Here is a 22,412-nt window from a genome sequence, read left to right as displayed (position 1 = left end):
TGAACCAATCACTGAAGCTGGGCTTACAGAAGCTCAAAGTCAGCCATCAACCTCTAAAAACTTACAGGAGGAGACTGAGAAAATTGTCAGAGACTTCAGTAACTGTCTGTTAGATAAGCTCCTGGAGAAATGTAGTTTCGACACAAAGACTCTGAATATAGAAAATACAAAGCGATCACCAGGCGTCTTACAGATCTGCTTCTAGATAAGGTCAGAATCCCAGGATATCTGAGTGCTATTAAAAATAACAAACGGCGGATTCTAAAGAAAATGAGTAAAGCCCTTATAAAGGAGCTTGACTCTGCAGATCAGTTTGTACATTCGGCTCTTGCACCAGATGATTACACTTTTGATGAACTTTTTCAGGATCTCCTGGACATGATTATTGAGGTTGTACTCAAGTCCCCACTGAAGTCTAAAATTACAAGGTTCTTTCGAGCAGTGGGAAAAGCTTTAATGAAGCCGTTTAGGAGCTGCTTTAAGGGCAGCAGCGATGACTAAAAGACCAGCTTGACACCCCCCCCCCCCCACACACACACACACACTACAATGCTTCTTTAAAGATCTCGAAGCATTCAATAATTTATTCAAAAACAATGTAATTGGCCAACAGAATTATATTTCATCTTGTCTCCCTATATTGTCTCTCCATCACCCCCAACCGGTCGCAGCAGATGGCCGCCCCTTCTTGAGCCTGGTTCTGCTGGAGGTTTCTTCTTATAAAAGGAGTTTTTCCTCCCCACTGTCGCCTAGTGCTTGCTCAAAGGGGAACTTTTGATTGTTGGGTATTTTCCTGCTAATACTGTAGGGTTTTCACCTTACATTATAAAGCACCTTGAGGAGACTCTTGTTTTGCTGCGATGCTATATAATCTTAGATTTAACTGAATTTTAAAATCATCTATTATAGCATCAAAGTAAAACAAAATGAAATGTAAAAAAAACCTGACATAAAAAAAATAGATTTACCATCAAATAAAAATCCTAATCTCAAACATATTCTGACTTTTCTTGTGTTTTATTGTGTTGTCAAGTATGAGGATTTTTAGTAGATCAGACTCTACTGTATTAGAGAAAAGAGAAGCAGGTAGAGCTGGGTTAATTTACTGTCATTGTCTTTGGCAAACGTAATTAAAAGTTAATTACAAAACTCTTACTGCCTATATTCTACTCAATAAAGTTTATCTTATCTTATTCTGTTTTCATTGCGCCATTCTCTCTATACAGTTTTTGAATTTACATACTATAACGTACACGGCAGTTTGTTTCTGTGCTTCTGCAACCTTTTCTTAAGTTTTCCTATAAGGTATTTGTAATTAATTAAAAAATATATATATTATTTTTTTGGCTTTAGTGGATTCCCGCTCAGGTAACTTGGCCATTATGCACTACCCAGTAAACAAAATGGCTGAACAGTATCTTAAATGTTTGAACATGAGTCATACCATGTCACGTAATATTCATGTGCAGTGTAGCAAGCTCACCTTATAGGCGTGTAAAACATGAGGCGTATGAGGTGATTGTTTAAATTACTGCAGTAGATGCCTGCAGCTGAAACGGATTTCTGATCTGAACGTGAACCTACTGGTCACGTTTACAGTAATGTTACCAGATATGCATTGTACTGTAGGAAAACGGTGGTGAATCAGTGTGCAAAAAGCCCCCAAAAGAAACACACAGCCTCTTTAGCTCAAACACTGTCTGATCTCTCTCTTAGATACTGTGCTGTTCCATCTAGTTATTGGTTACTGAGAAATGTTTGGTTATTAATTAATTAAGAGAGTGCAGCTGTTCAGATTAGATGGTGAAGTAGGAAAATGCAGAACATGTTACTATAGCTGAATGCTGTGTAAAATACTAGTAATAAATCTAACTCCCATTTATGGCTTTTACTACTGTGGGGCTAAATAAAAAATTACACACATAATGAAATCTGCTACAATTACAAAGCTTAAGTTTAAAACAATTATTATTTATTAAGCATTTTTTTTGCTCTTTTTTAAATTCGTTTTGCTAATAATGGACTAAATTTTATTATGAAGTTCAAAGACTTAAACTTTGAAACCATGAAATCCAGGAAATTTGATGCTCGTAAATGTACGAGACCCTCTTTATGGCTAGTATCCCCAAATATCTAATAATCCTTTCTAAAAGTACACAAACTTTGTTCTTTTCAATTAAATAGTGCATTTTTAATGTATTCTGGAGCAGGTAAAAATTCCACTAAATTAGCTTTTGCATATTTTTAAGTATAATCAAATTGTTATAGTTTGCGAGTACTTTTAATTTGGAGATTTTGGCACTTGTTTTGAAGTTTGGATAGTGCTTTATAGTAATTTGTAAATGTTTTGAAGTCATCTGGCTTCTTAATAATTTATAAAAAAAATTAACAAGCCATGTAATAATTTGAAAACCACTAGGGATCACTTATTACTATGTCACCAATTTTTTACTTAAAGGAAATTTAGGATTTATCTGTCAAGTCATTTGTTCTGGCATAAGTCACCATTTTGATATATCTTCCTGTGACTTTTAAGTCTGTCAGCTAGTTAGATACATTTTTGCACTGCTAGTGTTTGCTGCTTGAATTAGTCAGTTTACCATATAAACACATGCAGTGCCTTTCAGACTTTTAATTACACTGTTCATTTTTTTAGTAAGAGAATCTTTTATATTGAATTATCCTGGGAAAAACCGAAAATGTTTGTATTTTTTTCCTCACACACTTTCTTTCATTTCCTTATCACGTTTAGATTCCTCAAGATCACAAACACGATCTTTGACATGTAAGTAACTTTCATATTATTTGTATTACTGATTATTATTATTATTTTGAAAAGTGATGGTCTTTGGGGCATCCTTGAAAAGAGTGCATTACTTCATTTTTTTTACTGGTATTCAGTATATATATATATATATATATATATATATATATATATATATATATATATATATATATGTTCATTTAGACACAGGAGGCAATGATCAATTTTAAAATTTAACATTTATTTAAATTTCCATCTTTTATGCTAACAATAATGCCAACAGTGTTCTCTTCACTTGTCCCACAACTCTTACAGTTTTGGTCCTCTGCTCCCCTCACAATTGGCTGATTTCCATCTGAGCTGCTACTGTCAACTGCATTAAACTGATTTTACATTGCCTTGTTATTCTAATCTTTATCTGCGTTTTGGACTCCAAACATTCACACCTGCTGTTAGTAACCAGAGTTCACAAGAGTGTAAGGCGTGTAGTTCAATAAAGTGATCGATGTGTTCACTAGCTGATTTCAATAAACCGGTAACTTATCAAATCTATGTTTTATAGGAAGTACATTACTGATAAAAGTGGTAATAAACACGGTAACCAATAAAAAGTTAAATTTTCTGTTATAAAAAAAATACTGCTGTGAGCTTGGTTTTCTAACAACAGGTGTGAACATCTACAGTCTTTAAGCTCTGGTAAAGATTTAAAAATAAAAGCATTAAATAACATAACATTAAACACTAAATTAGTTTGATGGTGTTGACTGCAGCAGCTCAATGTTAATCAGCTAATGGTGATGGAAGCAGATTAGCGTTTTTCATCATGGTTATTGGTGATGTGTGTATCTAGCTTATAATTAAAATTGTGGAGAAAAACACAACATCCAGTATCGTAACAAAAAAATTTCTGCTCTGAACTGGAAGAAAAAACCCTGAGTAGAAACTCACATCAAGAAAATAGCTCCTCGGTTCGCAGTAGCATCGCTCTGCTAACATGCTAACAGCACATTTGAGCTACTCACTAGTGATGGGTCGTTCGCGAACGAAATGGCTCTTAGAGCCGGCTCTTTGAAGTGAACGACGCGACCCGGCTCCTTATTGGGAGCCGTGAGGTTTTTTTTTTTGTCTTTCTCTCACCCTCTCTCTCGCCCTTTTTTCCGCTAAACTCCGCATGCGCGGCCTGTACTTTGCGCTGGGCAGAGGGGGGAGGGGCGTTAGTTACACTGGCAGTAGCACAGGAACAGAGCCAGAGAGAAAGAGAGCGAGGGACAACAACGTCACATTAGAAAGGTATAGTAATCATCCACTATTTTCAGTTGCAGATGATAAAGGATTCAGAAATCATGCAGGCCCATATGACAGAGAATGTGCATCTTCTTTTTGTTTTAATATTTTAATTTATATTTAATTGTGTTGTGGTTTGCAGTGTTTTGTGTTTCACGTTAAATTTGTTTAAAAGGAAAAAGCTGAAAATTTAAATAGTTAAAAGTTTAAAATGTAAATAGTTGATTTTTGTATTATATGATTTATTTATTACATTTTATGTGGAGTGAATAAATAAAGTATAGTTATGGTGGACCTTAGAGACAAAGCACGTACAAACTCCTAAGCATGTACAAACTCCAAAACGCGTAAAAACTCCAAAACACGTAAAAACTCAGAAGCACGTACAAACTCCAAAACACGTAAAAACTCAGAAGCACGTACAAACTCCAAAACACGTACAAAAGACAACAGAAGTGCTCCAGGTTTCTAGGGCGCAGTGTTGAGCTTTTGTTACCTAGTGGCTACACAAGCCAGGAAGTATCAACAACCGGATTTGGTGTGTGGTAGTAACAGGTAAATGAACTTTTTTTTTTTTAATTATTTGAATAAATATGAGTGCTTATGCAATACACACATGTTTTCAATTGAGTAATTTAAGTGATCTAGGTAGCTCTGTTTTGGAAGTTCAGTAAATGCTAGAAATGTGTTTTGGAGTTTGTACGTGCTTTGTCTCTAGGGTCCATATATAAACATATATAAATAAAACTACTTTTTTTTTACATTAGTAATTCCTTTTCTGCATAATTTTATATTATTGTTAATGATTAAATAATTAAAGCAACAAAACAACCTGAAGAGCCGCTTCGGAGCCGAAAGAGCCGGATCTCTAAAAAGAGCCGGAACTCTAAAAAGAGCCGGAAATCCCATCACTACTACTCACCCCCTCCCTTCCTGTGCTGAATCGTAAGCGAATCACTCAGGACTCGCTCACCCCCTCCCTCCTGTGCTGAATCATAGAGCGAGCGAATCACTCAGGACTCACTAACCCCCTCCCTCCTGTGCTGAATCATAGAGCGAACGAATCACTCAGGACTCACTAACCCCCTCCCTCCTGTGCTGAATCGTAAGCGAATCACTCAGGACTCGCTCACCCCCTCCCTCCTGTGCTAAATCATAGAGCGAACGAATCACTCAGGACTCACTAACCCCCTCCCTCCTGTGCTGAATCATAGGCTGTCTCCCAATTCAGGGTCTGCAGCCTTAAAGTACGCAGCCTCAACGATCCTCAAGGGCCACGTACTTAAAGACCGCTAAGGCCGGAAGTGCGAGGCTTGTGAAATGGGACGGTCTAGCCTCCGTTGCGCTGCCCAGGTTGCCTAGCAACCATGATACTAACAGCTGGAAACGTTTCATACAGCTTTGTTTGACAGAAATTAAGGATAAAATCTTTTGTTCATTTGTTTGTTTGTTTCTACATGAGCTTTGATCATTCTCTGTAAAATTAAGCTCAGCTATTTAACAGCGTATATTTTAAAGTAAAGGCTGTAAAACCAAGTTAGTACAAACGTCACTAATGTCACATAACTTTGCCGACATGTGGCCAACAGTAATGTTTTAATGATCTTCATTATTAAACATTTGCACATAAATAAGTGACATAATATTCAGTACTTACTTAAGTTTACTCTTCGGGCGCCCCTCATCCGCCGTTTTTTTCGGCAAAATTATCCACACCCACCGCCGCGCTATGCATTCTGGGATATGTTGGGCCACGAAGTCTACACCGCCATGTCCTTAAAATTCAGGGAAATTAAGAACGCATTTGAGGGCCGCATTTCGGGCAGCCTTCGAATTGGGACAGTCTTCGTCGCGTCGCGGTGTCGTAATCGGCCTTAAAATGCGGCCTTTAAGGCTGCAGATCCTGAATTGGGAGACAGCCATAGAGCGAACGAATCACTCACTCACTCACCCCCTCCCTCCTGGCTAACAGCTTCTTCTTCTTCTTGGTTGGCAACCAATGTTAAGGCGCATTACCGCCCCCAGGCTCACATTTCAGTGGACATTTAGATGAGAAAATATATATTTAACACATTTAAGGAAAATAAAATAAAATAAAATAAAATAAAATAAAATAAAATAAATGTTTATTAAGCAATTTTGATAGGAAATTGCTTAATTTTAGAAATGTTTTTGCTCTTTTTTGCTCTATAAAATAGTTGTTTTCTTTTAGAATCATTCATCTTAGCAGTAGGATTTACATGAAAAGAGAAACAAATTAAGTTTGAGTGAAAATGTACATTTTTTGCACACTCTTGGTCTCTGTGTGTGAGAGACATAAGTCGTGTCCAAATTCATGGGCTGCATCCTCCTGAGGACCCGGCCTTCGCGGTCTACGTGGGCCGGGTCCTCAGAAGGTCGGTTAGGCTGGAAGTAAACGGCTGGGGAAATTGGACGGTCTAGCCTTCTGATTAGTGTCACCGCTGTCTCGGTGGAGTTTAGTAAACTCGGGCCGTCTGCTCCTTGCTGTCTAAAATATAACAGGACACTGGCGTAAATTCTCGACCGTCTCACACTTCTGTTTAATCAGTTTTCTGTTTGACGTTTATTCAGCTGTGTGAAAATCCCAGAGGAACCCACCCGGGGGATTAATAAAGTTTTATTTTATCTAATCTAATAACTTTAATCTCGGCCAAACCGATTTACTCACGAACAAATAAAACACTGAAAAAAACCCAACAATATCATTTTTACGTTGTCTAAGTGACTTATATATTACGTTTAACCTGAGTAGCGAAACTCCGCAGTGATCTGAAAATGATGTGCCGGGAGTTGTGCCGTTCTCGGCGGCTTCAGTGACCCTCGAGCTCCCGGCTTGTTATCAAATTAAAACAACAAAAACCTCTTTTTCGAATTTCCCTTTAATAAACTTCATTTCAAAAACCTTTTTTGAATTGCACTTTAATAAACTGCATTTCAAAAACCTTTTTTGAATTGCACTTTAATAAACTGCATTTCAAAAACCTTTTTCGAATTGCACTTTAATAAACTGCATTTCAAAATCCATTTCCCTTTCCTGTTTGCTCAGGGATTAACATGTGGATTAGCATTTGGATTAGCAGTTGGATTAACAACTTCATTTTAAAAATCCTGCTGCTATTCAAATTAGCCACACCGTGGGATGTAAGGAGCTCTCTGATTGGTTGGTCAGACACAGGCTGTCTGCCAGCCTGGATTTTTCTAGCTCATAGCTTTGCCCTGCTAAGAAGCGTGTGTGCTTGTACAAAGGCCGTTCGGCCTCGGGATTTACACTCGGCTCGACACGGATATGTGAAGAATGAAGGGACCCTGCAGCGAAACGGAGAGCCCAACCTCTGACTGAGTGCCTGTTTACAAAGTCTGACCACCTGTGAAGGTAGCGTGCTAGTGGCTAACGCTAGCATCACCGCACCTAGCCCCGTTATTTTAAGGTCATCTTAGCTTATGAAAGTTTTATGTCGCAGTTTTATGAGATTTAGGTTAATTTAGGTTAAGGTACAAGGTAACACTAGCAAGCTTGGGTAGCAAGATACATTACACATATTTGTTCACTATTAAGTAATAAATAAATGCTAAATAATTATTGGAATTTTATTCACCTAAACTGATGCAGAGATTTTTTTTGACCATGCTGTAAAAAACAGCAAGCCATATTTTTTTTATGACAGAAATCCATTAAAAGAGAAATACAATCAAGAATACTGCAAAAAGGTCCAATCACACCAAGAAGGGGCGTAAAGGCTACAGACACAGATTGGATACAACTGCTTATTTCCAAAAAAGAAAAACGCTGATGGCGTCCAAAATTCTACTGTTGAGGTTTACAAATTACTATGGCCAGAAAGCAATGGGTAGCCATTTTTATATACAGTCTATGACCAACAGTTAGTTTGGTATTTGGTGAGACTGTGGCTACTTTGGCACATTTGCTTTGAGGTAAATGCTCAGCTTGCTAGCACCCTCACAACAACCAACACATCATCCTCTTAATTTAGCATGCTAGCATTTACTAACATTAAAATGTCAGCATCATACTTGCAAATGAAGATGCAGATATTTTGACCTCTTGAGAATGTACTTTAGGTATACAATATACATTTTACAATATAAAAATTTTAATATTGCATACTCTCTATATATAACCACTGTGAAAGTGTTGCAACTACTTTCACTTTAAATTCTGACTACACCCACACATAAGCTAGATAAGCTACAAAGCACTTGATTTTACTTCATTTATTATTTTCTATGCTATTTTCCATGCTCAGGGTTAGGTTTATTCTTTATTTTAATTAATTGTTATTTAGTTGTGTGAAGGGAACCTGCAAAGTAAGAATTTCAGTGCTCTGCGTAACCACTTGTGTTTTGCAGTGTGACAATAAACTTCTTGAATCTTAGGTATAACTGAGCGATTGTGAAAAGTCCTGTAATTCATCCTGGAGATGGCATGAATAAACATTTACAATACTTCATATGGAACGCCAGGACTGCCATAATGAATTAATTAAATACACCATTAAATAATTAATTAAATGTGGCAATAATTAATTAAAATTGGAATTAATTAATTAAATAAATAGTTATGACACATGTAATGAATTAATTATTGACACATTTAATTAATTATTTATGTATTTCACATTTTAATTAATTATTGACACATTTAATTAATTATTTAATGATATATTTATTTATTTCATTTTGGCAGTCCTGGCGCCTGGCTCTCACCATGAAATAATTTTATCTGTCAACCTCACCCATCAAACGCAGGGGGCGGGGTTAACGCTGCCCATGCAGCTTCTCTAACATTTGATTGGTTGCCGTGCAAAGTAAGTCAAAACAGGTCGATCCTAGATAATCGATTGCTTGTGTAGACTTGGGGCAGCCAGGTATCCCAGAATGCATTTCAAATCACAGGCAGTAATGGTGGTGGTGTAGTTTTAAAATAGCCCGTTTTTCTGTCACCAACTACACTTTTAACAGTGTTTTAGCCGCGAATGTCGCGCTGTAATCTTCACATGTCTGGTCAGGTTGTCAACATAGAACATGTTTGCAAAAGTGCTCAGATGTTTTCAGAGATGTCACTTGCTCTGCTAACAGTCAGCATGCAGAGTGCACCAAGGGGGTTACGTTAACCGGTTTGTTTACATATTCCACTTTCCGTGTTCCACATGTTGCATTCGCAGATTCTCATTTTCACCGAACGATCGTCTCTTTCCACCTGGTCTTGTGTCTCTGTGCTTCTGTAACATAAAGAACGAGCTGACATTTTTCTCACGAAACCAGCGATCAGCTCAACAGACCCTCAGTTTACCTGCATGCATCCTCCTCCTCACCTGTCAGCTGTTTAACACCTGCTGCTAATTCAAGAAACACGCCCACGTTACCTGGTGATAGTCACAGTTTAACTGGGCAGCCGGTGCTCGATATTACGCAATGTCAGCACATTTTTCTGCACAAGATAAGTAAATATAGTTTTTCCCAAGCGCAGAGCTGCCGGAGCTCGTTTTCCAACAGAGCACTTTATAGGCGAACCCACTTTATCAGCGGCTGATGTCCAATCACCGGCACACAGCTTTGAAACCTCACCTGAGTTTTAGCTCTCAGTGGTTAAACGCTGGACTTAATTCACTCAGGTTTTGTCTGTCGGTCACGTTTACTTCGCTGTTTTATTTACAACTGAGCAAATCGGTTTGGCTGAGGTTAAAGTTACGTTTCAGAACAGACGTTTAATGGTTCACTGGCACATGTGTTAGACTGAACTATTTATCTGGTGTGTTTTGGATTTAACAGTGAAGTTTGAGATTAAACTGACTTTTAAAATGTTTTTATACAAAGAGGAAAGAGAAGGCGCATTTCCACCGAGAGGAGCAGAGTTTCCAACTACATGTTCATAATGCAGACTGCAACCTGGACAGAAATATTATATCATCTGTTTTTTAATAGTTATTCAACTGTATTCTAAGCACCAGCGATCTGTTAGAATTTTTAGAGTTTACTTAACTAAAAATAAATGAGGTTAACATATAATTTATGTGATTTCTTTTCTCTCTCTCTCTCTATTTATTTTTTTGCTTTTTCGGTCATGTTATGTTTAGCTGTCAAAGGTTTGTTACAAACTATGAAACACATGGTGCAGACTTCTGGATGTTAGAAGAAAACTAATACTGCTCATGAATGAGACGAAAGGCAGGAAGGTGTCCTTTAAAACTATAAACATGTTAGTAGGACCTCCCTATTTATATCATAGTTTATGAAATAGCACGTGTATTTCAGTAATAGCCTACTGATTTCCGTGTAGTGGTGAACAGTCACAGAGCTCACGTGGGTGTTATCTGTGATACTCCTTAACTATAATTTATCCTTAACTATAATTTATCCAAGTTAACTTCAGTTAACTCTGAGCGGCTGGATCGACGGAGGTCAGACAACAATTTTACATGTATGATCTTAAAACAGGACACAGCCATTATCCGTCCTGGCCTCATATCAAATGTGAACGCAGACTGAGCTTTATATCTAATCTTCCTCTCAAACATTTAAACAGCAGCGAGTCTGCAGCTGAGGGAACACAAACTCAAATTGTTGGAACCGGTTTGCTCGTTTCTTGCGTTCATTTGGTAATTTATTAAATGTATAACTGTTATAACTGCTGAGTCTCTTACGCTGATGAAAATGCAGAAAACACAGATCACGAACACCTGTTCAACCAATCGCTTTCATTCCACTTTGATCTGTGACAAACTGACAGTTCATCTCCGTTACAGTGTTGCGTTAGACTGCTATATTTTTGTGTTCTTTATGCTGTAGATTTTCACGTCTCTGGAATAGTTGGCAGTATTAAGGATGATTTTCTGTAAAATTATATTGGTATGAGCCGTGACATATTCGTAGATGACCGTTAGATTAGTCAGCTGGGAAACTCTGGGTTAACTCAGAGAGCTGAAGATATCGTGGATATGCTGATCTTGCTCCGTGGTGTACAGGTCCGTTTACCCTCATGATTAATATTCACAATAAAAATATTAGCCGAATATCATGAAGTCTGTATGTGTGTCATAGTGTCGAACAACCTTTGTACAGTTAAAGCCAGCAGTTACTATATGAGGAAACACCAACGTTATCTCTTTTATGCGTTTATACGCAGGTCACACTGATGACTGAACAAAAACCCAAAAATCAGCTGTTAATCGAATTTATTTGCTCTCTCTCCTCCTTAAACATGTTTTTAATGTTAGTTATAATTCAGAATTGGCGACTGAAACACGTAGGACACATAAGAACATCAGGAAATAAAACCCCGATAAATATAACCTCAGTAAAATAAGTCCGTGTCAGCGGGGATTATTACAGCTGTGTACCGGGGCCTGCGCTTTGTCGGCGGTAATAATAGCTCGATTGCTTGCGAGGCGAGCGGGTCTATCCCACGCTTTGCCGTGAGACTGGGCAGACATCTCCGAAATCATCGAAGCACTATTGCAAAGAGGCTGTATCTTGACAAACCGACCAGACACATGAAGATTAAACCACTACATTCTCGGCTAAAAAAATATTAAAACTGTATTTGGTGACACACACAAACAGGGTTTTTCAAAGTTCAGTTCTGTTAGTTTCCACATGCTGGTTGTTGTGTGCTAAAAACAATGGCCACCAGGCCAAAGCAATGGTTTTGAGTCGATCAGCGTTAACCCCGCCCCCTGAGTTTGATGGGTGAGGTTGACAGATAAAATTATTTCATGATGAGAGCCAGGCGCCAGGACTGCCAAAATGAAATAAATAAATATATCATTAAATAATTAATTAAATGTGTCAATAATTAATTAAAATGTGAAATACATAAATAATTCATTAAATGTGTCAATAAATAATTAATTAAATGTGTCAATAATTAATTAAAATGTGAAATACATAAATAATTAATTAAATGTGTCAATAATTAATTAATTAAATGTGTCAATAATTAATTAAAATGTGAAATACATAAATAATTAATTAAATGTGTCAATAATTAATTAATTACATGTGTCATAACTATTTATTTAATTAATTATTTCCCATTTTAATTAATTATTGACACATTTAATTAATTATTTAATGGTGTATTTAATTAATTCATTATGGCAGTCCTGGTGTTCCATAACTTCATGCTAATCCATGATATATTTTAAAATCATGGGTGAGACTGTGCATTTCAAGTTTCCCATGGTGCTACTAGGAGAAAAAGTCAGGTAGTTTTCTGAGCACTATGAATATTCAAATGCAATTTTATGGCAGTTTAGTTAGATTTCAGCCCCTGCTGCCAGTTTGGAAGCATAAAAGTGCAGCAGATAATCCAGTAGCATAAAGGGAAAAAAGAGGGAAAACTCTGAAGTTATCTTTTAGGATTACTGGACAAACTCCCAGTGTGAACTCGTTGAAGTGAAAAGAGAGATAAGGCTGACACCATGTGGACACATAGTAAAGTGTGTAACACTGGATTGGTTAACAGAAATAAGAGGAGAATTAGCTCAGTTTCCTTGTCTTCTATTAAGAAGAAACCAGTAGTTTTGAATAGTATCGCTTGTTATTTTACAGTGTGATTTTTGCATCTCATACATCTTTTTAATGTGTTAGAAAACACAATTTATGTAGGCTGTTGATGTCTGTTTTAACACAACTGTCAACACAGATTTGGTAGCCAAGCATTTGACAGATAAAAATAACCACATGTTGTTTAACAGTAAAAAAGACTCACGTTGACACTTGGCAGCCAGAAGACTCTTTTATAAATGAGTATATCAATTTGTATTTCTACAGGAGATGGCAGTCTGCCAGGTTTATTCTTCTCCTGAACCGGCCTACATTCTGTCACAGTGCACACTGTGTGCTTCCGCCTTAACGGCACACGAAACTGTCACCACAGATGACTGCAGTGCTCTCCTGTTGTGGGCATCACGAGTCAGTCAAGAGCCTAAAACCTTCAAGAAAGAAAGAATTTGCTGTCTGATATGACAGCCGAGAAGAAAACATTTTTTTAAGGTTGTATTAGTTACAATACATTTGTAAACTGATTGTGTATGTGTGTGTAATGGTACATACATACACGATGATTACATTACGTTTTACTTTTTCGTAAAACAAAGCCATATCTAGACATACACATATGCGCACATGCTACGTGTACACACACATATATATGCATACACATACACACGTATGTGCTCAAACAAAATCTGACGTGAAGTAACAACTCAATCACCAAGTATGAAATGGAGTAGGCGGAAATATGTACACACTTATTGCAGCCACTCTATCTATTTACTGTGTTCGTGTCATCCATACTGGTATATATTCGCTATACAAAAAAAAGAGAAAAAAGTTACAAAAACCTATGTATAGAGATATAATTATTGGTAATATCTATACGATCAGTAATGGATTTCATACTCTTACAAAAGCACTTTGGCAAAAACTGCCGTGACCCGGATTTGAACCGGGGTTGCTGCGGCCACAACACAGAGTACTAACCACTATACGATCACGGCGAGCTGTCCTCAGTACAGCAACTTTAACCTGGAATTTTTGATCCCATAGACGTCACCAGCCCCCCTTTCCCCCAACAGAATGGCCTTAGATACCGCCGTTCGGTCTGGGAAGTGCTGAGCGTTGGTGTATTTCTAATTCATTTCAGAGCTTGATATTATTTGTCCTTTGGGCTCTCCAACATGTGTTCAAAAGCTTAAGTAGCTAATGATTTTGTAGATGCAGATTATTGGTTTTAAATACAACTCTGCTGCTAAATGTTTTAATGTATATTACTCATTAATGGATCGTAATAATGATCTAGTAATATAAAGTATACAATTTTGAAATATGCATAATGAACATAATCAATTTTCAAAACCATGAGAATTCCCAATTTTTATGTAGTACTATGGGATTTAGAACACAAGAATTTTACATTAGAGCAGACAGGATAGCACCCTCAGCACACTTAGACCTAATTTTAGGAATAGTCAAAAGATCTGCACCTGATGAGCCGAGAGGTCTGACTGGGTTTTAAAATTGAACAAGTCAAGTATGTAGTGAGTGGCCAATCCACCGAGAGCTTTATGAACTAGTTAAAATATGTTAAAAGTTAAAAGTGCCTTCAGTGCTGGGGTAATAAAGTCAAGTTTCCGCATACCTGCAATGAATCTGGCCACTGCATTTTGAAGCTGAAGTCAGTCTTCTGATGACTCGCGTAATGAGACAAATAGAGCATTACAAGAATCTAACTCGCCTGATACGGAAGAATGGACCAATTTCTCTGAGTCAGTTTGAAACAAGAATTTTCCAACCTTAAATATATTTTAAGTGATATAAAGCAGTTCTGGTAACCGTACTAATATGATTATCAAATCTGAGATCACTGTCCAAAATAATACCAACATTCCTGACTTGCTTACTGTGTTTCAGGGAAAGGGATGATAAATATGGAAACAAAGGTTTTGTCTCTGTGTTTTTGGACCAACAGCAAATCTTTCTGTCTTGTCTCTGTTCAGCACCAATAGATATCACATTTCACCTCTACAAGTTTCTTATCTTGAAACGAAATGCCCTTTTGCTGCCAGGGTTTCTGATTTCAAACTTATTCTCATGAGCCACGTGTGAGCCGAAAATAAGCCTCTGTGATGAGAAGAGAGAAAACAAGCAGAGCTGAGTCTGCCTTTCCAGCTTGGGAGCTTAACGTCTGGATAAAGTAGTTCTGCCGTGGCCCGGATTCGAACCGGGGTTGCTGCGGCCACAACGCAGAGTACTAACCACTATACGACCACGGCAAGTTGACCTTGAGAGTGTAGGTTTTATCTGGAATATCTGCAGACGTCACGCGCACCCCCCCTCCTCTCCCCCCAACCGAATGGCCTTAAATACTGCCGATCGGTCTGGGAAGAGCTGAGGGTTGGTGTATTTCTAATCCATTTCAGAGCTAGATATTTTGTGTGCTTTGGGCTCTCCAACATGTATTCAAAAGCTTAAGTGTGCAGATCTAAAACTGGTAATGGAAACAAAAAAACATCTATCATTTAGATATGATGAGAGCCAATCAAAAACGTGATAGCCTCTTGATAAGTTTGTTAACTTATGATGTTTAGCCTACAAATAGGCTAAACTGGCCAAATCAACAAATAATGAGGTCATGCATACCCCCTTGCAAAATAATTCAATTAAATAAATAAATAAATAAATCAAACAACCCCCCGAAAGTAATATGTAGCTTAAAATGAGAAGAGTTACTTTTTAAAAATAAAATGTGTCCAAGAAGTTGCTACAGTGGGGTCATTATTTGATTAGGTAAAGTACCGATTTGCTAAACTGATAGAAATAAATTATACAACTTCCAGCTGTGATAAATACTTTATTTAAATGATCAATGAACAGTAAATACAGATTTTTTTTCTGTATTAATTGCAAGGTTTTAGTTACCATTTCTTGTCTTGAACTAATTGCAATATGGTTAAAAACAATCTCTGGACTGAGTACTGAAGGTTCAACCAATCAGAGCCTGAGATTCGGTAAACCCAGATTGTGTCTGCGGGGTCCGGGGCAGGAGCTGCCTGCCGGTGAAGCTCTGGGAGAGGCAGGCTGATTGACCACAGTCCCAAGGTTCTGAGACACGGAGAGCGTAATGTCTGGGCTGGGTGAGTCTGAGTGGAGGTGCTCATGGGGATGCAGGTGAGTGTGGTTATGCTGCTGGTGTTCAGTGTGCACACTGCCTGCTTTTGCATGAGCCTGCTCCTCCACAGAGGAAGCCTGAAAATGGAAGACAGTCAAGAGAGCAGTGGTGCTCAGCTGCAATGAAGCATTTATCAACATTTTCAAAATATTTATAGTTATAAAAACCCTTTAACAATCAAAATATCAGAAGTGCAGTGATAGACTGTGAAGATTTGTGAACTTTTTCATAATTTAAGTCTTGTGTTGTTCAAACAAGTACCTGAGGTTCATAGATCTCACATTTCACCTCTACAGGTTTCTTATCTTGAATCAAGCCATCCCTTTTGCCACCAGGGTTTCTGATTTCAAACTGATCCTCACGAGCCACATGTGAGCCCGAACAGAAGCCTCTGTGCTGAGAAGAGAGAAAACAAGGAGAGCTGAGCCTGCATTTACAGCATGGGGGATTTTTGTTTGGAGCCAGTGGAGATTGGATGCAGTACACAAAGAGCCCACCAAAGATGAGACCAGGCACATGAACATAGGTTTAAACATGATAAATTAACCACCGAGTCTTAAGACAAATATTATAATTATAATAATGTGCATTACTGGTCTTTAAGATATCTATGCGTATACTTTCATCACTGTCAGAGGACTTTCACATTCAACAGCAGATTATTGGCAGTTTTTCAGCTTCAGCCTGGGAGCAGTCCAGTTTTATGAACATATGGTGAGTAAACAGAGCATTATTTTCTCATTACTTACAGCAAACTGACAGTCCATAGGTGTGCAGCGGCTCAGTTCAGTGACATCTGTTTCCCTTGAACAAACTGTCTCCACTATAGTGAATTCCACAAAGTAGGACGGACCAACAACCCACTGAAAAATATATTTATGAAAGCCTAGTTTAGGACAGAGGTAGGTCAAAATAAGCGAACTATGACCAAAACTAGTCAGATAAAATTGCTAAGAGCTACACAGTAGGTCTAGTCTTTTGAAAAGAATAGAAAACTAAAAGTACTTGCTTAGAAGCTTAATTTGTATTCAACCTGTTTCTTTACTGACTCTCTGCCTGTGTTTGGTTTCTTTTTCTGTCTTAACCTGTGAACTGGCTTTCGTTATGTTCTCCAGAGTAAAGTAGTTGGCCAGGCGGCTCTCCTCATTGAACCTCTGCAGGCAGAGATTGGCCGTCTCTTTGACAATGGGCTCATTCAGATTTTCGGCCGTGGGACAGTCTGGGCACGTGTCCACCACTGCAGTAGCTGGAACTGAACACAAGGATCAAGACGTTCAAAGGTCAAAACAAAATTCTGAAGCCTGAGGGTCATCCTGTCTCAATCAATCAACTCATTTGTCACTTCTAGGCTTGACTATTGTATTTAGGTTCTTCTAAAATCTCTATGAAAATACATGATTTATCCAGAATGCCACAGCAAGACAAGATAGAGAAACGGAATTCCTTCACTTGTGAGTACACACGATTAACCCTTGTGTGGTGGATGGCATTGTTCTCAAACAACAATTTCGTACTCTGAGCACACAAAGCACTTTTGAAATACAAGCCATATTTGCCAAAGCACTTTTATGCCCAATTGATCTAACATTAATACACATTGCTTCACAGGGAGCAACTTCGGATTCAGTATCTTGCCCAAGGATGGTTTGGCACACAGTACTGAAACAGCCAGGGCTCAAACCACCAGCCCTCTAATTATTAGAGGATTATGTTATTAGAGCAGCTATGCTTGTAGGTTTGTTGGACCCTTGCTTTGTTTGTTTTTTTTTAAAAATTTTTAATTAAAGCAACCATAGAAATTGAACCCTTAATAGATGTTTACTTTATCCCTATGTCAACCAATACAGACCACATCCATGTTTCATATGGGTTATTTACCTCTATTAGAGCCAATTTCTTAATAAAAGTGAGATTTACTAAAATTTAATAGAAAAAGAAAAATCTGTCATTATCAAGATATGGGTCGAGTTTTTTATTTTTTATTTTTTTTTGAAGCAAAGGTTATTATCACTACTGATGTTTATTTCTTGGAACTTGAAATTGATGAGATTCTTGTGAGTCTATAGTTCAGCCCTTAGAAATAGAGCTGCCCCTTCTGGTTTACTAGTGATGGGAATTCCGGCTCTTTGTAGAGAGCCGGCCCTTTCGGCTCCCAACCGGCTTTTCAGGTTGTTTTGTTGCTTTAATTAATTTATTATCAACAACAATATAAAATTATGCACAAAATGAATTGCTAATGTAAAAAAGTTCTTTATTTATATATATTTATTATATAAATATGCTTTTATTTTATTTATTCACTCAACATAAAATTTAAAAAATAAATTCTTAAATACAAAAACCAATTATGTAGAATTCTACTTTTAACTATTTAAATTTTCAAGTTTTCCCTTTTAAACAAATTTAAAGTGAACCAACACAAAACACTGCAAACAACAACACAATAACATATAAATGAATATGCAAAACAAAAGAAAATGCACATTCTCTGTCATATAGGCCTGGGATGATTTTTTGGGAGAGGGTTTTCCTGGTTGGAATTGCATACACAGGATTCAGTGCATGAATATACTTTCTGAATCCTTTAACATCCACAACTGAAAATGGTTGGAAATCAAGTGCAGTTATTTTTGCCAGGTCTTTATCAATTGAATTCTATCTTGCTGGGGTCACAGAGCTCTGGGTTGGTTTAAGTGGTTGTGGTGGTATAGTGCTAGATGCTGTAGATGCAGCAGCAGCAGCAACAGTTGCAGTAGACACACTGGCATCTTCATTAATATCACACTCAACTGACTGCGTTTTATCTTGTGGTGAACCACTGGAGGGCTCCACTCACACCCAGTTCCTTCCATTGCACTGATGGGTGGACAGTTCTCAGCCGCCTGCGCAGGCTGTTTGTGGAGCCGGCTCTATATGATATCCTTCTCTTGCAGACTCTACACTCTGCCTTTGTATTGTCAATAAAATTGAAATGGTTCCAGATTTTGCTTCTTTTCTTGGTGTCACTCATTTAATTACTATACCTTTCTAATGTGACGATGTTGTCTCTTGCAACAACCCTGGCTCTCTTTCTCTCCCTCTCCTGCTCTGTTCCTGTGCTACTGCGAGCGTAACTATCACCCCTTTTATCATGTTTGTGCATCAGTATTTTTAGCCTTGCTGACAGGTTTATATCGAGCTGGCTCAGGTGCTGCTGTAGCACCTGGTTTGTACTGAAGGCTAGAGTCCTCACTGCACGGGTCTGGGTCTGACTCTCTGCCCCACACCATTTCCTGTGTGTCATTATTCTTCAGTCTGTCCCCACTTCACTGTCTAATGTCTGCACTGTCCTGTTCACCAAAGACAACAAACTCATATTCTGAAAACTCTTCTTCTTTCAAATCTCCTCTCTCGTCTAAAGTTTTTGAGGTTTTTTGATCAGAGAATCTTCTCACCGTCTTGCTAATTTGTTGGAAAAAAATGCAGAGTTGTTCCCACATGACGGAGGGCTTTAGATAAAAAGACAGATGTAGGTAATAGAAATGTAACAGTGTTGGAACTGTTGTGTGAACAAAACACAGTCTGATTGCTTTCTGTGACTAAGACGCCGCAAATAATTTTCTGTTTTATACAGTGAAGTTGACAAAAATGCAGAAGAGTCTCAGTGATGCTTTGATCTACCTTCACGAATTGTACAGGAGTAGCTTTGTAGTTTGACTTGAGTGTGAACATAGGCAGATACTTGACACTCTCCATACACCTGAAATACACAAACACATTTATACAGCAGCTAAAGACACATGTACGTGTGAGGTGAACCACAGCAGCTAAGAAATTTCATACATTCATAAAAAAACTATTTATTTACACTTTACTAAGCTCATACATGCAGAACATATGGATGTATCCATTACAATGCAGTGGTTTGTAAAACAAAGACAACAGAAGACTCACTGTATTAAAACTCTGAAAAGGTTGTTGCTGCAACTTCTGGTATTTTAAGTCAAATTTTCTGATAATTTTATACAGCTTTACTTCAAAAAGACCTAAATATTTTCTGTCAGTCTGGTATTGTGAAATGAATCAGGATCTATAACTTGGGACAGATATGTCAAAAAATGTCAAAGTACTGGCCGGTAAAAATATGGGGAAAAAAATCCACGGAAATGAAAATTTCCTTTAATTTTGATGCCGGATTATAAAAACTTATATCACAAAAATATAATTTTTGTCCTGTCCAAATAGTGTCAAAAATGCTGGAGTTTCAAGATGCTAGTTATAATGTAGTTATGTGTGCATATTCTTCATTTTGAAGAATCTCAAATCACTATATTTTTAAAGATATTTTTTCCTCTGCCTCCACAATTTGCATGAAAAATTTATGGCCCAAAGTTTGCATACATTCAAATATCAGACATGGTAATATAGACCAGTAAACATTTCAGGCTTTTATCTTTGACATATTCACTTTCAAACATCATCTCAGATTATAATGTGTTCTGTGACATGTGCATTGCTTGGTACTTACTGGAACATCCCCAATATTTCCGACTTCGCATTGTTTCCACGGTTTTCCACTGGTGATGTGGCATTTGGTCTCTATGACATCGATGGTTAGTTTGTACAGAGATCCATCTTTCCCCTGGACACATTTATAAATAAGCAACTCTATTTTCTTTCTTCCTTTTGTGACTTTTCTAACATAAAAACAACATGGCTTCTGGTCAATATGTTGCAGCATGCCTTTGTTGCATGATCATGTCTTTGTGCATGCATATGCATAATTCACCCTGACCTGTTCTGGAGTGTGAGACAGATCATAGAGCCTGTTGAGGCTCCAGATGTATCCAATTTTCCTGTCCTGGTTGATCTGTTCCAGCGCCTCTTCTGCCACTCGCACTGCATCAGGGCTCATGCAGCCTGGAGGGTCCGAGGCCTCCCCTCCCTGGGGCAGCAAAGCCAAACATACGACCAGCAGGTACACACTCATCCTCATCTAACACACATACAGACTAATTAAAAAAAAATCCCACCTACTTGAATTACTAAATCCTATGCTGGCAGATCATTTAATAATGAAACTGAAACATGCATTGACCTGGAAATCTTCTTTTGCAGGACCTAATAAGTAATCCCAGTTTTTACACAAAGAGTTGTGAGAGACACATGTGAGACTGATGCTGGACTTTCTCCTCTTGCTGAAAGGATGAACAAACAGCTGCTATCGGCTGCTCTGCAGGCCAATGACTGGCTCAGACAAACTGAGCGGTCACAGTGCACTGGGGAACAGGGCAAATCAATTAAAAAGCTCACTGCACACCTCATTTCAGCTCTTGAATATTGCTTTTAAAAAAATTCTTTAAGAAATGAAGTCATGCAGTCTTGATGAACAGGAATGCCTGTGAGCTTTCTATTAGCAGAACTCTTCTCAGCTCATCTCATCGAAGCTTAAAAGAAAGTGAGGGCCATTTGCAAAGCACTACGTCACTGTAAGCCACTTCTCTGCTGCTGATTCTTCTTTTTATTTTATGTGCGCCACTTCATACTTCCTCATAGTAACTGTAACTGGCAAATCTAAAGAGCTCATGTCAGTAGTATCATATCAAACCTAATGGGCTAGCAACAGTGGAGCCCAACAGGTCTGTACAGGCGGCTAAAGCTGGTTTTGGTTTCAACTATTGTTCCATGTGACTCAGTATTGTAGGGCAAACATGATTTTGGGGTACTTTAGTGCTAATTTTTAAGATTTACAGTGCAGTGGAGGATTTCTATACAGTAAAAACCTTTATCCTCAACAGAAAACATTTGTTGATATATTTTATATCAATATTTGTTTGATGGCCTGTTTGTAGCTGCTCTTTAGCTGTGCTTTTTGTTCATTTGATTTCTTTATTCAAAATGAAGAAATCTATCTATTAGCTGAGTTTAGAAAAAGTTTGACTTATGCTGCAGGAATCGATCAAAGAGTTTTGGATATACTTTTATCTTCTGTAAATATTTCTGTTGGCGTGTTTCCTGAAATGTGAATTAGAGGTTGACTCATAATTTTTTTCCTAATCATTTTTGTCACATTGGCAAACACTCTGCATGCTCGTGTGCAGCCTGCTGTGCTAGAACAGATGCATTACATCAGGGGTGTCAAACTCAAATACACAGTGGGCCAAAATTCAAAACTGGATCAAAGTCGCGGGCTAACAAGAAATCTTCCTCCAAATATAACAAGGAATCTTTTCTTATGGACTCAAACAAGTTTTGCTGAAAAACTGAATATGGAACAAGCAAAGCTTAATACTAAACAATATATATAACTTATATAAACGTATATATAATTTAATATTGCACACATGCAAAGTCAAAATTCCAATTAAATAACACATCAGTGGAATTCATGTATTTGCAGCCTTCTGAATTAAATTTTATCATTTTATCATTTATCAGATTTTCATCATATTCTCCCACCTGTCCAGAAAGCTCCTGTTTTCTGCCTTTCTTTTTGCCATTTTGGGATAGGTAGCATGGCAGTATTTGCATGGTTGCTATGACTATGGTCAACAGAGGAGAGGGTGCTAATGGGTCCTGTCATGACTGACGCGCCAAAACATCAACAGAGCATTCTGGGAATTGTAGTATTAGCAGTACATGCACTGTATAATACTGGCAGGCCAGCTCTAA

The 22,412-nt window shown here is 37.8% G+C and overlaps 1 protein-coding gene and 2 non-coding genes across 3 annotated transcripts; all 3 read right to left on the bottom strand.

Annotated features, from left to right (window-relative positions):
* Positions 1-13,518: 13,518 nt before the first annotated feature.
* trnah-gug (transfer RNA histidin (anticodon GUG)) lies at positions 13,519-13,590 on the bottom strand. The gene has a single exon. It is a non-coding gene; the product is annotated as a tRNA-His (tRNA).
* Positions 13,591-14,793: 1,203 nt separating this feature from the next.
* On the bottom strand, positions 14,794-14,865 carry trnah-gug (transfer RNA histidin (anticodon GUG)). The gene has a single exon. It is a non-coding gene; the product is annotated as a tRNA-His (tRNA).
* A 565-nt stretch (positions 14,866-15,430) lies between these two features.
* On the bottom strand, positions 15,431-20,981 carry LOC146498990 (fetuin-B-like). Its single transcript, XM_085138086.1, has 8 exons — positions 20,839-20,981; positions 20,536-20,736; positions 20,269-20,382; positions 19,422-19,500; positions 16,847-17,013; positions 16,511-16,624; positions 16,023-16,157; positions 15,431-15,838 (listed from the first exon to the last, which is right to left on the bottom strand). The coding sequence occupies exons 2-8, from the start codon at positions 20,734-20,736 to the stop codon at positions 15,584-15,586; spliced, it is 1,065 nt and encodes a 354-aa protein (XP_084994212.1). The 5' UTR covers positions 20,839-20,981; the 3' UTR covers positions 15,431-15,583.
* Positions 20,982-22,412: the final 1,431 nt, after the last annotated feature.

This window comes from Neolamprologus multifasciatus, chromosome 17 (assembly GCF_963576455.1).
Source record: "Neolamprologus multifasciatus chromosome 17, fNeoMul1.2, whole genome shotgun sequence".
Classification (NCBI taxonomy): domain Eukaryota; kingdom Metazoa; phylum Chordata; class Actinopteri; order Cichliformes; family Cichlidae; genus Neolamprologus; species Neolamprologus multifasciatus.
The sequence above is the reverse complement of the archived record's forward strand: the minus strand, read 5'-3'. Positions and strand labels throughout refer to the sequence as shown.

What these genes read in the sequence shown, in the direction of transcription:
- LOC146498990 (XM_085138086.1), bottom strand. Translation starts at nt 20,736, where the DNA reads ATGAGGATGAGTGTGTACCTGCTGGTCGTATGTTTGGCTTTGCTGCCC. An exon ending in TAACGAAAGCCAGTTCACAG is followed by an intron (nt 16,625 to 16,846) that starts GTTAAGACAGAA and finishes TATATTTTTCAG; the next exon opens with TGGGTTGTTGGTCCGTCCTA. An exon ending in CTATGGACTGTCAGTTTGCT is followed by an intron (nt 16,158 to 16,510) that starts GTAAGTAATGAG and finishes CTCTCTTCTCAG; the next exon opens with CACAGAGGCTTCTGTTCGGG.